The 19004-nt window shown below is 38.8% G+C and overlaps 1 protein-coding gene across 1 annotated transcript in view; it reads right to left on the bottom strand.

Moving 5' to 3' along the window:
* COCH (cochlin) overlaps nucleotides 1-18782 on the bottom strand; it is a 33054-nt gene extending 14272 nt beyond the window's left edge. Inside the window, exons 1-4 of the mRNA XM_044435771.1 lie at nucleotides 18758-18782; nucleotides 18623-18667; nucleotides 12728-12884; nucleotides 913-1046 (exon numbers count right to left, since the gene is read on the bottom strand). Coding sequence (XP_044291706.1) covers nucleotides 913-1046; nucleotides 12728-12884; nucleotides 18623-18667; nucleotides 18758-18782 — 361 coding nt within the window. The remainder of the gene's footprint in view (nucleotides 1-912; nucleotides 1047-12727; nucleotides 12885-18622; nucleotides 18668-18757) is intronic.
* Nucleotides 18783-19004: the final 222 nt, after the last annotated feature.

Here is a 19004-nt window from a genome sequence, read left to right as displayed (position 1 = left end):
GTCTAGACAGCATACTAAAAAGCAGAGACATCACCCTGCCAACAAAAGTACGTATAGTCAAGGCTATGGTTTTCCCAGTTGCAATGTATGGCTGTGAAAGCTGGACCATAAGGAAGGCTGAGCGCTGAAGAACTGAGGCCTTTGAATTGTGGTGCTGGAGGAGACTCCTGCGAGTCCCTTGGACCGCAAGGCGATCAAACCGGTCAGTCCTAGAGGAGTTCAACCCTGACTGCCCTTTAGAAGGCCAGATACTGAAGATGAAATTTAAATACTTTGGCCACCTAATGAGAAGGAAGGACTCACTGGAGAAGAGCCTGATGCTGCGAACAATAGATGGCAAAAGAAGAAGGGGATGGCAGAGAATGAGATGGCTAGATGGAGTCACTGAAGCAGTCAGCATGAGCTTAAGTGGACTCCACGGGATGGTGGAGGACAGGAAGGCCTGGAGGAATTTATCCATGGGGTCGCGATGGGTCGGACATGACTTCGCGACTAACAACAACATTAATTGTATGTATATACCACCTGTCTTCCTTCCTAGAAAGGGGGTTCACATAATTCTCCTCCTCCTCTCAATCTTATCTTCAGAATAATAACCTTGTGAGGTAGGTTGTGCTGAGAGTCTGAGTCTGGCCCAAAGTCACCCAGCTGGTTCCATGCCTGAGTGTGGACGAGAACCCAGATCTCCTGGGTCCCCAGACCTACAGTCTTAACCACTATACTGCACTTAGGTTTGTCTGAAAGGCATCATCAAAAACATAAGAAGCACAACACTCTATGCATATAGCATGTTGGCACTGGGGCTGGGGGAAAGCAAAATCATGTGGGAAAGGAATATAAGCCAGACTGAATTTTTTCTATAATTTTAAAGTCACGTGACAAAATAATATCAATTTGCTATTATTCACTTACTGGATACTGAGAATGATGCAGACCATCTGGAGAGGACTTGGGACTGGATTCCATTGGCATATACTGCAGAGTAGTTCTCTTGCCCTGGTAACATTTTCACTCTTACAGGTCCACCCGAGCTGGCGATTAGACCTCTGTAGCAAAATAAGATTTTCAAATAAAAAATATGGACTTTAAAAATTTGAAATAAAACAAAATAGTTGCAAAGTTCCCCTTCCCCATAGGAAGCTTTAGACCTAATATTATTTTGCTTTCATAAAATCATTAATCTTAAATTTGAGCAAAAATATTACTATTTCAACAACACTTTTATTCTGATTATAATGAAAGTATGCAATACAGTTAAAAAATACTTGCGCGCACTTTTACCCCCTTAGCTTATTTTGTTTATAACAAAGTGAAACAATTTAAGAGGAACTTCACCAGGATAATAGGACATGAATTGCCTTTTAGTCTGAAAATAGTTATTGAAACTCTTCAAATCCAAACCCCCAAAACTCCATCAGCCAATGATATTTCTGAACTCTAACAAGAATGAATATTGCCCCAGAAATACAAAACTAATCACAGGTAAATAATAGTTTAGCAAACCAACCTATTAAAATTTATTTTAATCTAATTATTAATTCAGTAATGGTGGCTGGATCTAGACATGGTAGACAAGAGAAACCCAAATAGATTTTTATGGAGGAATGCCAGCCTTTTATTTTTAATAATTACAGTATACTCTTTTGTTGCTTCTTATGTTTTTGGTGGGTAGAAAGGTAAAATCTGACTTTTTTGGCTACTGCATTTACTTATAATAATAAGTAAATAAATGAAGTCTGTGCCTGTGGTAAATCGACATCAAAGTAGAGCATTTGTCAGTTAGTGTATCTGTGATTGTTGTAGTTTGCATTCGGTAGTAATTGGGTAGCTTTCTCTCCTCCGTTGCACAACCAAGGAATGCTAAATAAGCAGGGAGCTTTTCTTTGTAGGAAGAGACACTTGCAGCTTTCAGAGACCACCCCGAGAGCTTCAGTTCTCTCCCTGCAACTCACTGGGGGGAGGGGGCACCCTTTATTAAACCATCTGACCTGAATGAACCTAAATGCACAGGGATACTCTGCTTCTTCAGCAACACGCATCTCTCAGCTACTGCAATGTACTGTATCGTGTTAAGTAAACTGAAATTACAGCTGGAGGGAAGCAGAGGATATATTACCACAAACTATTCCACAGTGTAATTTTGACTGCATAATCTTCTATGTGAAAAATAGATAATAAACTGCCTATATGGAAGTGGGCTTTTGTTTTACATATTTGTCAATCAACCAGATATACATTGTGAGATAGCAATACATAATTTGCGCATACTTCTCAACTCAGTGTATGTATATTTGGCATATAATTTTTTAAAGAGTCAAATAATGAGACATATTCAGATTACAAAGAATCCTCCCAATCATGCATGTCTTTTTGTGGAAAAGAACTACAATTATTTGGCTAGCCTTGGAGCAGTTCCCATGAGCAAGCATAAAAGCTGGATAGTAGTAAAGTTGTAGAAGGAACAAGTAAACTTGGGATACATTTGCTATTTAAGAGTGATAGAAATCTCTACACACTTCTGTGAGTGAATTTTAAATTGTGCTAAAATTCTATCTGTATCTATGTGCTTCGCAAGGATTCCACAGTAGTTCAAGCCACATGTTTCTCTTAACACAGAAATCAAACCTACTTAAAAAAAAAAATCTTGAAAGCCTCTTTCAGACATTCAACCATGACCTTCTCTAACAAACTTCTCTAAACATCAACTCAGTTTAGAGAAGTATGTAAAACCCACCCCAATAGCAAATTTAGCCTGCACAGCAGTGTCAGAATGCCTCAGGAAGTGAAAGATTACATAAAATTCTATCATGACAAAATGCAATTATCTTCAATTTGTTGCAACAACAATAGTACGTACCACTGCTTTGACGTTCCTGAACTTTAGCTAGCTGGGCTCCTTTTATGTTTTTATATAGTTGTATTTGTGCAATCTCTGAAATAACAAACATCTAAAACAGCTATAGTGGCTAAGAGGCTGAGTTAGTTATCAGGTATTTCTTCATTTAAATATGTCTGTGAATAAAGCTATTAGGAGCACAATGCATGTCTGCTCAGAATATAGTTAATTGATTGCAAAATGAGTAAGAGCTGAACTGTATATTACAGTAAATATGGGGCTACCTCATTAGCCCATCTAAAGTTTTTCCTCTTATATAATAATATAGAGTAAATCTGCAGTGGTGGAGAGTACAAAGTGGTATATCAGGACCTGGGCTATTGCTACACGTTATGTAAGGAGGGAAGATCTACTATTTTCAGCATCAGGTACTTGTTGCTGTGAGTGTTTTTATTAATTTCATTTCTATACCAACCTATAGCTGGAGGTCTCTCTCTATTATTGCATGTAATTCTGCCTTAAGGCAATACAGTATTTTTGTTGATGGAGACTTGCATGACAAGTACTCTCAAATTACTCTATGACTAATATTCTTATTAATTTCATTTACATACCACTCCACAGCCAAAGCTTTCTGGTCTGTATATGACAACCCATAAAACAGACAATATCTCTTTTCCTATTTTACCTCATAGTCACACCAATCATAATGACTTATGCTTAGCTAGAGACAGATCCAAGTAAAGCAAAAATTACAAATCACATCCAGTGAAATTATTGGGAATCTACTTCAAAGTAATAGCTTTAGGATTGGCTATTTGGAGGGCAATAGAACAATTATTTATTCATTTGTTATATTTTATTGAACACTTTATAAAATACATTATCTAAGCAATGTTAAAATATAAAAGAAAAATCGTACAATAAAAACACAGCAATTAACATTAAAACAAATGCCAGCACCACTAAAAAATACAATTGGTCTGCACTCCTATGGACTGTGGGAGCACATTTTAGAAACCAGAGAAGTTTTTGGATTTTCCCTTGCAGGACAACTTAAGTAAAAAAAAAAACCCGTTAGCATAAGCTGACAGTACATTGCAAAGGGCGCAAGTATTAGTTCCCCTCTTTACGTTCCCCATAGGATCGCTCATTTCATCACATCCCTAAATTTAAAAAACCCTCAACCAATAATTATCAGCAAAGAAAGTTAATAAAATTGTGGCTTAACTGGACCGTAAATCATTTTCTGTCATCATCTGAATTGTGTTCTTGCTATACTATTTACTGGATTTTTTTTAAAAAAGTTGATATTCCACCATTTTCCTGCAAGGAACCCAAGTCAGCCTCCTTAGTCTTCGTCTCCATTTTATCCTCACAACACTCCTTTGAGGCTTTGAATCTGTGACTTGTCCAAAGTTGGCCAGTGAGCTTTATGGGCAAACTTTATGAATAGAATCCATATTATCTGACAAAAATCCTCTGCTACTTGCATGGTTCTTTCAGCACTTCATCACTGATAAAATAGCCCCAACTGTCTGGATTTGCCACCACAAGAAAGAAATTATTTTCCACCTTGTCATTCAAAGTTTCACCTTGTCATTCAACTATTTATATCCTGGGCCTATAGCCCCCTGCCCTGTCAACATCTCTGATAGTTTTCCAGAACTTCTTTCACTTTACCAGTTACCTAATGGTGACATCTCCTGTTAATGCTTTATTGGTTTGGCAGGAACAGTCTGGAGATGTCACTTCTTTCCTTTATACCCTGCTAATAATGCTGTTTTATGATTTGATGCATAACTTACACATCGCCTTCTATCAGGTTGTACAAATAAAGCCTGCTGCCCTGAATGGTCAAATACAATGAAAGCTGTGGGGGAAAGCAGCAGGGCAACCTTGGACTGTCAGGACACTAGGCTGTTATTCTGTTCTCTTCAGCTGATAGCAGTGGATCTCCTCTTCACTCTTCAGTCTGTTGACGGAAGACTTTGCAACATCTTGAGTTACAAAAACCAGTCCAGATGACACAAAGCTTTCTTTAAACATAGGTATTTGCAGTGTTTTTCTAGGCATGAAAGGTCTGGGATGAGAGAACAAGGTATTTTGAAAACATGGTAGAGTGGAAACAGTTAACTCTCCCCACTTCCGGTATCACTGCACTTATCCAAATCTACTCAGTGCAATTGTGGGTTCCCATGTCAAACTGTATACCCTATTGAGACCAGCTGTAAACTGAGGGCATATACCAGCCCAGTGCCCAACTTTTCACATAAACAATGCTTTGCAGCAATGGTTAGATAACCTAGACATTGATGTCTGAATAAAGACCTTTTTAACATTTCTATTTTAAATATGTTTCAACCTTGTTCAAATGCTTATATATATCACAAGTCCATGTATGACAAGCTGTATACTAAATAAAGAAACTGGTCCAAATGAAAGCCCTCTACATCTGCTTGGAAGTAAACATTGAAATGGCTTAAGTCTGATCATGGAGTCCCACCTCTATTAGCTGAAGAGAACAGAATAATATCCAAGTGTGCTGATGGTCCATTGGTGCCCTACACACTACATCACAGGCAGTGCGGGCCTGGGCCTTAGTGGGAGAGGAAGAGAGACTATTTGGATATATTCATGTATTAATGAGGAGGATTTTAATGACTTCAGGGACACCTGATTTAGAGTACTGTTTTTTGGAGCAAAGTTTGATATGTAAGATTACACAGTTCTGAAGATATTCTATTCAATCAATGAAAATGTCTAGCACTTAATAGGAGCCATAGCTTACAGCAATCATTTCTAAGGTTGCTGAAGCTGGCATGGCAGGGGCAGAATTAGTCCAATAACACCACCATTCTCCTTCTGTACAAAGGACCCAAGAAAGAAGCACTTCTTGGACCCTGCCTCTTCGATCCCCCTCCCCCCCGCTGCCATTCCAAACATGGCACTGCTAGAAGCTATTTCCAATTCCATCCAGGCTTAGGGAATGCTTCTATCTAAGCACCCTAAAGCCTTCTATCTATGTGAGCAAATGAACAGCATGCCTACCATCTCTTGCACTAGAAACTAAGGAGGCAATCTATTTGGAAGTAAGCACTTTTAAGTTTCGTGGACATCACCATCTCTCCCCCTACAATCAGCACTATGTTACAGAGCTTAATATGGACATAGACAGTGCCCTACATTCTGGTCACTGGCATGATTCTGTCAGAAGAAGCATCTGGATGGTTAAGGCCACTTTCATATCAAAGCAGATTTTTAACACCTGTGGAAGGACTTATTCTTAGACACGGGGTCAGGAGAAAAGAACAAAAACAAATTATCTTTGCCGCAATTTGTCTAACTTCTATTAGGGTTTTACTTCAAGATACACAAACTCTTGTCCACTAATACTAGCTACTTCAGCACAGATGAAATTATGCCAAGTCCCGGTACTCTTAAATGGGTTTAATGCTGTGGAAGTAATGTAATGATCAGTTCAGCGTAATTGTCCAGGGACCACAAAATGATGCCAAAACAATATCCATACAAGCAGAGACAGATGATGTTTCCAGGCAAAGTCAGGAAATACATGTCAAAGTAAAGGAAAATTGTTAGCTTGTAACTACAGAGACAACATTCCACTGTGATGAAAGAGATAAAAATAAACAGAAAAGAGTTGAGGTGATGTTCTTACAAGTGGTGCACTTTACTCAGTCCAGAAATACAAAAGAAACTGATGTCTCCTCTGAGATCCAAACAGCATACCATGATGCGCTTACTTTGCTCTCTGTTGATACAGATGTGAAAACCACATGTGCATTAAATGGAAAACAAAATGCAAGCCCCCTGGGCCTATTCGAGTAGACAACCCAAAAAAAATGACAATTAATTGCATGCAAAATGTTTTCTTGTATTTAACTAGGATGGGTTTCTCCATGCTTAACTTCTAAAATGCCCCCAATGAAATTACTCTTTATTCTATTCCAGTGGAGGAATACAAAACAGCTAGAAAATATTTTCCTTTTCCATTTTTCTCTTCTTAGGTTGAAGAGACCAATCTCAGTTTCTTTTTGTTTTGTTTGCCACTGGTCATTTTAAGCTTCTCAAACCACATGCAGAGACATTGGGTGGAATACAGAGATATAATGTATACATGGTATAAAAAATAACACCTGTATCAATGTTTAGCTGTCACTCCCTTGCTGTGTGTCTCATGCCAAATTTCCAACCTGATTTCTGGACTTGAGGCTTTACAACCAGAAGCTATTAAAAATATTCCAGGGAAAAAAAGTCTAGTATACACCCAATGTTGCCATGAAAGCACATCTGGACTGCAGGCGCTGTTCTTTACACACAGGGCCAATCCTCCCGACCAACTAGAATAGCTGTGAAACTAGGATGAGTGGATGAGGCACATGCTAAGGGGGTTACAGCAGCTGCTGGTGCCCACTGGACCTGGTGGGACAGTCAGCAACTAGCAGGAGGTGGAGCCAAGGGATCCCAGCACCCAGAGCCAATTAAGTCTAACATGTTCACTATGCACAATGCAGAACAATTACACGGCATCAAAGTAGACTAGCACTGCCTAGCCTTGTGGGTCTGTTGCAAAGTGAGTGTACATTTAAGCACTTGAGATGTACTACCAAAATCAAAGCTGAAAGTATCTATTGTTGGGTGTTATCATATATATACTCTTACTTACCCTTATTGTATCTAAAATTTGCAGTGGTCATACATCTGATAAAGCAATATCTTGCTTACAGAAGCTTATGTAACAATAAATGTGTTAGCCTTTAAGGCCTCACAGAACTGAGACCATTGTTTATTTCATAAATGCACTCCTAGCTCCACAAAGTCCTCTCCTTTCCTAGGACTGTTTGCCAAATTCTGTGCAGTTGGACAGGAAATGCAGAGTTTCAACAACTTGCAGTCAGAAGAATACATTTTCCACTTTTTCTTCAGAAAGAGATTATTTACCAATAACCAAGAGTTATTTACCAATGAAATCAGCTCTAAATAAATTCCTCTTAAATTAATATACCCCCACAAATTAATATTCTGGTCTGAGAACTTAAAATATTATATTTAAAACCGAGTCTCTATATTAATCCTGAGCCTCTTACATCAGGTGCAACATTGCATTCCCTTGCAATCCTAAGCACTGCTGCAAGGGGTAAGCTCCACTGAGCTTCATGAGCAAATATGACAGCTTGGAGTACAAATATTCCTTTGAGAGAAAGGAAAAAGAGAGAAGCAGAGGTGTGCAGTGGGGGGAAACAGAAGAAAAAATAAGCATGGAAGTTGGAGGAAAGAAGGGGAGGAGAGCAGCCCAGAAACAGAAATCCACACAGAGAAAAAATATTTAGAACTAAAACAGACCTAGGATACTTGTGGGCCACTGCCTCTCTGGTTATGTATTTCACACAGCCCAAGGCACACGTTAAACTCTCATCTGTCTGTCACTCTCCTCACTTGCTTCCTCTCTCTCCCTCCCCCCACCCCTTCTCTCTGTCTTAGAGTAACCAAAGCAGAGAGAAGGAGGCTGCTGGCTGAGGCGTTTACTGCTGCTGGTGCTGCCTTAGTGTTCAAAAGTGCCCAAAAGTAAATTAAAAGGCTCAGGTATTTTGTCCACAAGCTGCTGCTGGACATGAAGAATGAAGGACGGTTCTGTTCTGAGCAAGCCCAACAAGTTGTTATTGCTGCTTAAAAATTACAGGCAGTGTTTGACGAGGGACATCTAATTTCCCACCTATTTCTCTGGCTCTTCCTCCTGTCCCCCCGCATTGCCTGCTACTTTTGGAAAGAGTCCCTGTTGCTACCATATTTCACATCGAGGCAGTTCAGTTTTCTCCACTGCCCTGTCCTGCCAGCCTCAGAGAGCCAGCCATACTGTGCCTAGTAGAAGAAAGGAGCATGCCCAAATTTACTCTTCTTTGCATGCAAATTAGTGCCCACACAGACAAATTGGATCGCTAATCTGCTCCACTGGAATGACAGTGATTTTAATTTTTTGCAGATTGCTGGGGGCAGACACAGTCAGTGGAGCTCCACTCTCATGCACCAGCAGATTATTGTACTTGCTAGGGACAGACGTCAGCACCAAAGTCCAGGGCCTGCCCAGAGAGCTGCAGATGATGGGACAGTGACACAAAAGTGGTATCAGCACCAGGGCAAGCATGGGTCATCATTACAACAGTGGTGCTTATTTCCAAATGGCCTTCATGATCACATCAGCAGAAATAAAATCCATTTTATTCCTGGGATGATTCTGTCTTGATTTAAGTAAATAAAAGTGTGAAATTGTTCGTGCTTTGAGTATTCCCTTTGAGTAGGGTTGTAAAATTGTTTGTTTTGCTCTGGAGAAGTCTAGCATATACAGAAACAGATCTGTGATTGGGCGGGGGGGGGGGGCAGGAACCACAGAAAATTCAAGTTATTTTTTGCACGTTGCAACTGAAGTGATTCATATGGCATCCTAAAAGTCTCCCTGAAAAGGCCAGTCAGCCCAAAGCCTAGCATCCCCTGCTGTACATCTGGTCACATGTCTTCTTTGGAGGGGAGGGAAAATGCTCAATTCTTAACTTGCATTTCCCACGCCATTGCTCAATCAGCTTGTGGCACCTGTACAATCCAGTAAGTGTGGATAAGCTGGACACTGAGCAAGTACAGATTGTACAACTTTCTTTAATGCTGCATAGATCCTCTCAGTTTACTAATATTCCAATGAGACCATATGCATATTCATACACTTGAATTTCATAATGCCTTTCCTAGAATCTGGGATTCTTAGATCTGATTCCATGACAAGCAGGGCTTTCACATGTCTCAAGAGCTCAAAGGCATAAGTTAAGTATTCACAATGCTGCAGTCATATGGAAAGAAGCTGCTATTGGAATCCCCCCTTTTACCTTGTAAACAGAATCTGGAAAATAAGACATCTTGAAAACTGCTTACAGATGACATGCCTCTTATGGGCTTTACTGGAAACCACCAATGAGAGGCCAACTTTGAACTCAGCCAAATTGCCATGTTAACTCTTGGGATGTACTCACTGCAAGTTTACCATGGGACGCTGCCTTACACAGTCCAAGTATTGGTTCATCCAAGCTGATATGGTCTATTCCATCTGGCAACTTTCCAATGACCTAGGCAGCAGTTGCTCTCACTTAAGACCTTTTTATTAGGGCTTCTAAGAAATGAACCTGGACTGTACCACTGATCTCTTGCTTTGCCTTCCTCACTAATCTCCTGTCTTAGTACGTGACACGAAAAGACTCAGGTTTTGGTAGCTATTAACTCAACCTGAAAAAGTGAACAAAGGATCCTTTCCTCCACCTTAAAAAAGAAATTCAATGTTTGTCCTTTTAAAGAGTAACAAAACCATAGCTCTGTTGGTGATATGCCCAATATGGTACATTCCTAGGAAAGAACGTAACATGATGTAGTGAGTGTTTCCATCTTTTTGGAAAAGTTGAAATATTTGGAAGTTAAAGCTAAGATGCACATAGGAATGATTTATTGCTATTGTGGAAAAAAGGAACTGGCTTCCTAGCTTTTGAAGCATAGTCTTTTGTGTCTTTGTGGGTCACATGGAGACAGCACAAGCGCTGGAATCTGTAATGTTTTGTTTTTTCGCTCTATACAAAGAATCTGTTTCTGTTTGTGAGATAATCTTCAAAATATGACAGTCCCAAGAATGTGACCATATAGGTGAAGAGAAGAGAAAATTCATGTCAGGGGGGTTAACAGGGCTAACCGTTAACATAACTAGGCTGGCTTGAACTTACTTCAGAAAACTTCAAAATGCAGTAACAGCCTAGAGTCCTATCTAGACTTTAAAAAGAAAAAGGAAAAAAGCTCCATGTCCATTTTCATGACATGGACAAGTATCCCATGCCAGATGCACTTTTTGTGACTTAGAATGGCAGAATAAACACAGGAATGCTGGAACAGCTTTGTTTTCTCCAACTTAATGGCAGGCAGCAATGAGAAAAGCTAAGGGTCTGTGGCTCATTTGAAGAAAGAGAGCTGCTAAAAAAGGAAGGAGGATAGTAAAGGTTTTTCTAGTGAGAGATGACATAGTTCTTGCGGTAGAATAATAAGGTTCTATTATTCTAAATGTGCTGAATTGTTGCTAACTGAGGCGGCACACGGTGCTGCAATTCCTCTTACTGATGCCTTCTTATCACCCTGGTGTGGGCCTCTCTTTCCCAGCATCTTCCTGATGCTGCGATTACGTGGAAGCATAGCTTGCCCTTTAAAGCATCAGATGAGAGGGTGGCATACAACTGAACATACAAGGGAGGTGGGAAGGTTTCTTCCCTGCAGCTGAGCTATGTTTTCTCCACCTTTGGTTTCCTTCTTGTGCTAACACATGCACATGGCTCAAGAGAGAACGATTCCCCTCACCTCTAGTGTTTTAAGGAGGTTGTTTTGCAGTATTTCTTTGTTCTTTTTTAAGGGCCTGCATGCAGTATCTAATAAATTGCTCCTGCCAATAGAACGGCTTCCATCAGCAGAACAAAAGTGGGGCTATTCCCCCTTTCCTTCCAGCCCTTCCCGCACACACAAAATCTGCTCTAGCCTGGGGACCATCGGAGCTGATTGGTGAGCCAAGGAAGGGGAGGGAGGGGAAAATCCCATTGTGGGAGCATATTTCTGTTTGTGTGGCATAGTCCATTTTTTAAGCTTCTTGCCACAACACGTGCCATTCCTCTGTTCCTCCCCACACATTTTCCCCTCTACTCTGAGGGTGGGGACTGTGGAGAGAAGGCTTTACGAGAGACCGTGGCCCAGCCTATCAGCATTGGGTTTAGCGCTGCTCAAAGAAGGGAGGCCACTGCTTCACAATTTGCTCAGGTCAGGCAGCATTGCGCAAATCCAGCTTCTGTCCGAACAAGAAAACCAGGTGCCCCCCAGGCTCCCTCTGGGGAAAGCAGCATGCACATCATTTGGGTATTTTTTCCAGCTGAAGCAGCTTCAAAGGAGAGTGTCCAACCTTCATGAAGTTACAAGGAAGTTATACAGGTTGCAGAAACATATTTTTCCCTTCTTGATTTTGGGAAACATAGTGAACCATTGGACTGACTTTTGGTTGAAAAAAACTTTAAACTGCAAATTTATAATACAATCTTTTCTTTATGATTCTGGATAGGTATATAATGATGATGATGATGATGATGATGATGATGTATTACTCCACAAATAACAATGCACTCATACATGTAACTATTCAAAATAGGCCAGGGCTGAACCATATAATTAAAAACAAGTTCTAGGTCTAAAATATGGCTCAAATTATGACCTTCTTCAGAAGCAGAAAAGAGGATTGTATTTCTTTTGCAAGTTTTTTTTTTTTATATTCGATTGAAGTTTTGCAAAACATCTTGAAGTATCTCTTGAGAATAGAAGTAATATACATTCTAAGCCAGGAATGCCTTGTTACTGACATCCACCCACAACTGGGGACTATTCCATGGAGCATTGTTAATGTTTAACATTTGCACTTGGCTACAGGAGGCTGCATTATGCAAGGCTTCAGTCTCAGCACATTCTCTCCCTTTACACTGTTAGTGTACATTTCCAGAAATGAAATAGAGGAGAATATATGACAGGTACAATGACTTGGTTCCATTGTTTAAAGTCTGTTGAACGTTTTCACGGACAGACAGATCCCTTTAATACCTAATAATCGAATACTGGCTATCTCTGCATAAGTAACCCAAGTGGCACCCTTTGCAGGCACCAACCAGTCTTAGGCCAGCTTTAAATTCAAATGATTGTGTCATCATGTGGTTTCTGGCTGTGTCTTGAGCCTAGAAAAGAACTGTATGAGCCATTTGGCTAATAACTAACACAAAATATTAACCTCTAACTTCCTTTTCATTATCGATCATTTGGGCTTACCTGTGAATAGCAGCTCCACAAATGCTGGAAATGGAGGCATAAACAACATTTCCATAGACAAAGAAGTGCGATATAGGACAATTTGGTGGGCAGAGGACATCCACCTTATTCTTTCTGAGATCAAGTCCCCTTGTAAAGCATGTAATGGAGGTAGGGGCTGTAGAAGCAAAGAAAGAAATTACATATGAATTGTGCATGTTTCATAGAAAAGCAGTATGCCTTTTTGCAAGACAGTCTAACCCTAACCTTAACCACCGGTAATAAACCATTGAATTAAAAATTAAATATAATTTAACTGCAATATATGTCTAACAGGGCTCTGGCTTCACTAACCTCATGTATAAAGTACAGATAATAAAATGCAGCCCAATTCTTTGCAATTCATTCTTGTGGGATTTAGCAATTGTATGCCTCCTCCTAGTTTAAAAACAGAGCATCTGTTTGCCTTTTTTGGTGATCATACATAATTATTTTGGTGACTATGCATACATAATCCACATCAAAGAATTAGTTAATGCTCATGATCCAGAAGTGCAGGGTAAAATGTGTACCAGTATTGTTCACTTCAGTGTATCACAGTCTTTGGAGTTAGACTGTTCTTGCAATGAGAAGCACTGGGTGTTCAGTTTGATGCTAATTTGTCATTTTAACCTCATAGCTGGGCATTACTGAGGTCTTAGTAGTCATTTAATCTTCACAAAAACTCATGGGTCTTTGGCACTGTTTGCAGCCAGGATTTTCAAAGTTTCTGACAAGTCCTTGGCTGGATATTCTTTTTAAAAAACTAAATCTGTCATGTGTTTGCAGTCTATTGAAAATGTAGTAGATCAGTTAATTTTCACTGAAACTCTGGAATTCACATTAGCCCTTCATGGAATGAATCACATCGGTTCCTCAAATGCTAATGAAGCAAATATGTTAGGGAAGATGCTGCAGTTCCAAAATGGGGCTATATTTATCCAACGTGTGCAGAATAGCTGTGTTTTTGATTGCAAAATCAGTGCAAGGTCAGGTGATGTCTCATGGTTTCAGTTACTTCGTGGCTTTTGATTCCTCATTAGTTATGTGATGGCATACCAAACCTAGGACTGGGTTATATATGGTCTAGCCCATTTGTTCTTCAATATTTCCATTTGTTTCCTTTGATTTTAGCAAAATACTTTCTGCTTTTAATTAAATAACTTCAAACTTGTTAGCCTTCAGTTAATGTCAATAGTATTTTTTCTAACAAAGCATTGTTTCACCCACTCCAGTGATCTGGTGTTTGTCAAATGGTTACCAATTTCCATCAAGTTATTCAAGTAAAAAACTAATGTTTGGACAATGGGAATGATATATTTTGTTTAGAATAAAAATTACCACTTTTAAATATGCATTTAAATATGCATAAGTTATAATCTGAGTATTCACTGTTCAATATCTTGCAAAAACTTGGTGTAGGAAGAAGGAGCTCATTAGTAAACTTACGAGATTAATTTAAAAATCCATATAAAAATGGGTACATTTCAGGACCAAATAAAAGAAATTCAGCACTCCATTCATTTTAATTTACAATATGTGCATGTTTCCCTTCCTTCTCATCTGTGTGGGAACAAATGAAACTACTAAGCATTATTTGAAGAAATCATGTCACTCTTTGAAGCTTCGGGAAGGAAGCTCAAGAACTTTGGGGTCCAGATAGAAAAGCAAGACTATAAATCATATGGTCTTTCATCTCTATATACTAATGACCAGAGTATGCAAAACAAGCAGCACAAACCTGAACTCTTAACTGGAGGACTAAAATGACTGGATAGGCAAAAGAGAAATTTAGTGGGAAGACTCATGCCTGGAACTCAGCAACTGAAGGGTATAACTTGCTCAAGAAGAACAGAAGGATCAGAAAGGGAGGTGGAATAGTATTATAAAAATAATACTATTATTATTAATAATAGTAAATAATAATAGTATCTATTAAAAACAGATCTTTCTCTATAGACATACAGAAGGATGAGCAAACAAGTGCCCATGCCTTACTTGAATTCTTTATTCTAAAGGAAGCAAAAGCCAAGTGTAGCCAAATACATATTCTGGATTTTAGAAAAGCTGATTTGATAAACTCAGAACAATGATAAGCAAGGTCTCATGGCAAGCAACGCTAATGAGAGGAGACCAAGGTGGATGGGAAATTTAAAAAAAAAATCTATCAGCACAATTGCAACAACATTTACAAAAAAGTAAATGCTAATCACATGAAGTCCTTAAAGTCGGAATACTGCATTGAACAGGGGTGTGAATGCAACAGCGTTAGGCTCATTCCAACTTCCATTCCTTATTGACCCATTTTATGATTCCTTTCATGGAATGTTTATAAAATAGAGTTACGTTGTTGTAAACTAGTAATTGAATATTGAATAATTAATTTAAAATAATTTGTTAATCTATTTTCGTGCACTGTTCTCTGTTTTGAAATAAAGGATACAAATGCAACTTTTCTAAAGTCTATATTCTTCCAAATAGCATAGAAATATTTCACATTAGAATAAAGCATTGGCCAAAAGCACAATTTATTGTATTTTCTTTCCAATTAAAAAAAAGATGCATAGAAAGTCCTTCTAGAAGGGTAGAATGACATTTCTTCAGTATTTAACCTATAAAAGAAAAATCAAACATGTATAAACTGGATGAAATTTTTCTTGTACGGCATTTGTGAATTATTACCTTGATCTGAGGTGGTAACATACAGAATAAATGTAAAAGGATCTGTTTCAGGAATGATATATTTTCATTTAGCTCTTGGAACTACATGTGCAATTCTGATACTTGATTGGAAGTCCTATTCAGAGGGATCAAGGGATAATCTGCACAACCGTTTTAACAACACCAGAAAGCTGCTGAACAGCCAAGGATGTGCAGATGTGTATAGAGCTAGACAAAAGAAGCTAACTGCTACATACCTAAATATAGATGAAAATTACTAAACTTATCTTTCAAAAGTAATTTATTTGCTATTGTGCTATATCTTAATTGGACATTAAAATTAAAAGAAACCCACTTTTTGTCCTGTGTCCTTCTGCCCCTATGCTATACTTCAGGCTTCATATGTTCTAGGATCATTCTGTACCTCATCATAGAGACAGCTCTGACTGATCACTCATGGTTTACTGCTATGCATAAATATACATAATCTCACAAAGTATTATTTACAAATTTAAAAAAATCTAAAAGTAGTTCAAATTTTCATCCTGTTAGTTTTGAGTATGCTCCCTAGATAATTCAGAAAGGTTTTTATTTTGCTGGCCTTTTGGCTTAATTACGTAAATGTTTCAAGGCAATGGTCAAGAAGTCATTTCAGATATCTATGCTCCTGCCATTATTCTGAAATAAAGTACAAAGTGTCAAGCTTCAGCCTCTGGATATGCGGGTAGACACAATGGCATATGTTTACTCAGAAGTAAGCCCCACTGTTTTCAATGTGACTTACCTAAGGGGAACCCTTGCTGAACTTAATAGACTTATTCAAAAAGGACTGCTGTGTAAAATGCCTGTTCCAGAACACAACAAAAATATGGCATGGGACACAGGACTAAATGTGGAACTCTTTTGATAACAGTTTCCAAAGAAGTCAATGAAGAAATAACAAATTGAATGCTTTGATACAAAGTGTTCAGTTATATTTAAGAATACTAAGATGGTACTGATATTGCAAATAATTATTTGATTATTATAGGACTTCTTTTCCAATCAAAAATTCCATAGTTGGTACCTCTTTGGACTTCAGTTGTACTTCTTCAAAAGAAAATAGTCTCTAGTTTACAGTTTTCCTTTGATATGTGCAGTACAAGAAACTTTTGTGATTGTTCTTGCTTCCTTTAAGTGTTTCCTAATTCCAGCATATGACAACCTTCCAATGTTCAACGGATAAATTCCTATATTTTACATTTAAAAGCAACAAAGACTTCACTCACCATTTTGGAAGGGGCTCCATGTTCACTTTCAAGTGTAGGATGGAATTTAGAAATTCAGACAACTCTTTACCTTCATTTCTCTTCCACTGAATGATATTGAGAAATTCTTCACTGGACTCATGATCCTTAACCAAAATTAGTTTGGTTTCTTCACTGTTCGGTTCATTTATTCATTTTATCTTTTGGCTGAACAGTGTTGTTTTAGGAAGGTTGTAGTTTATTAAGTGACCCTGTTCTTAAATATAGAATTCAATTTCTTAGAGATATAATTATGTAATGAATGTCTACTCTGGCAGGTGATCCAATAATGTTGACATTCAATCCGGAATACCTGTGTTCTTTATGCATTGTTTCTTGCAGCCATAAAGTGTTCAAACATTATAAACATCGAGTCTATTCAGTTACTCTGGAGCATGAAAAGGTGTATCTAGTTTTGTTAAGAATTTGGCTCAACCCATCACTGGTGTTAAGAAGTAGAAACAAGTCCCAAACTAGAATCCATGAGATGCTTAACATATTCCTACCATAGTTTTTGCAGCAATACAATTGTGTGCTTTTATCTATATACGCCAAGTAGCTCTTAGTTAAACCATCAATTAGCACCCCAAATTATGGGGTTTTTTTTACAACAAAAAATGAGACAAAATGATTTTCCCTTTGCTGTAAAAGCAGCAAAAAGCCTACCACATTTGTATGCACACTGAAAAGGCAATTCAAAGGCCAGCTACTGACAAAAGTTTTATTGCACTTTTGAGTTTTACTGCACAGTGATTGTCTATTAAACCAAAATTTCTGGAGTACGCATCTTTCAGCTACAAACACATCTCTTTCAAAGCCACAAATACAACACTTCTGACACATGATACTAGAGCTGCACAGAAGAACAAAGTGCACCCAACAGGACTAACAGGGAAAACAAGAATACAGACTAGTACTCAGAAAACAAAAACATTTGATAACTAATATTTGCTAATGTTCATCAACAGAATTAGACAAATAATTCAGATGAAATATTAACTAAGGGTATAGGATAGAAAAAGTCCTACAATTCCCAGCATTCCCCAGCCAGTTATGCTGCTGAGTGAATTACGGTAGCAACTGGAATAAGATGCTGGAAATACTCGTTTCATTTTTTGGAACATAGATGCTTTCGGCACCCCTAAACTTGCACACCAGATTTCTGCAACTTAGGCAAGTCAGAAGCAATTCTCTGGGCTTTTACAAAGCACGGAAAAGTGCAATACATGACTATTTTTCCAGATTTTCTTTTGATCTTAAAGAAATCCTTCTGCAATGTTATACATCAGCTTTCCCCAACCATGTACCCTCCAGGTGTGTGGGACAACAACTCTCAACATTTCTGTCAACTCTCCTTGCTTGCTGATTTGATGGGAATTGATGTCCGAAACATGTGGAAGGCACCAGGGTGGGAAAGGCTGCTATGCAGGCTCCCAGCTCCAGGAAACGTCAGCCCTTCATTTGGTCTTATGATGAATGCATTCTGCTTCAGACACAGCAGATATTGGTCAAATCGATATCACTTAATGAGAAGCACCATTAAATTACCTTTGCCCATCAGCTTAAAAAAAAAGAATGTCCATTAGGATTTGTTCATATAAGGAAGTTACTACAGCAAGACACACACCTGCTTTGAGAATAATTGATTCAATAGCATCCATCTTAGCATTATTGTAGAAGGACACTAAATATAAGGGTAACAGGTATTCCGGAAATTTCAGTAATTAATAGTAAACCAAGGCACTTTCCTTGGAGATGGATATATATATATATATATATATATATATATATATATATATATAACACACAGTAAGAATGGTCAGGTTGCACATTCATCCCAACTATTCAAAGTCCTGCAAACTTCTTCCCAAACAGGAGATGGGGTAAAAGGAAAGAATTACAGTGGATGAAGGAGATTTTCTGAACTCACCCGAGCTCTCGCTGGCTTTCCCAGTACTGGTCAGAAAGACAATACCTGCAATCAGAGATGGGGAATGGGTTCACACGTTCCTCAGAAGAAAAGCAGGCTTTGCACTAAGGCTACCCACAGGACAGGGTGGCTTGCCGTAAAGCCCCCCACCCGTTACCATTGTGTCATTCCTAAGGGGGTCGTGTGCCTCTTTGCATGTTATGCGACACCGCGGGGGTTAAATACCCACCTAGGAGGAGCAGGACAGGAGCCATGTTGGCTGCACCTAGAAAGGGAGGAGAGAGTCTGTCAGCCACGGCAGGGTTAATCGGGGGACGTGCTCCCCCCTCCCCAAGCTGCAAGAGGCAGCGCGGGGGAGATGCAATACCTTCGCGCGAGGGGC

The sequence above is a fragment of the Varanus komodoensis genome, unplaced genomic scaffold (genome assembly GCF_004798865.1).
Source record: "Varanus komodoensis strain SLA01 unplaced genomic scaffold, ASM479886v1 scaffold3, whole genome shotgun sequence".
NCBI classification, from domain to species: Eukaryota; Metazoa; Chordata; class Lepidosauria; order Squamata; family Varanidae; genus Varanus; species Varanus komodoensis.
Note: the sequence above shows the minus strand (reverse complement) of the source record. Positions and strands in the feature narration are given on the sequence as shown.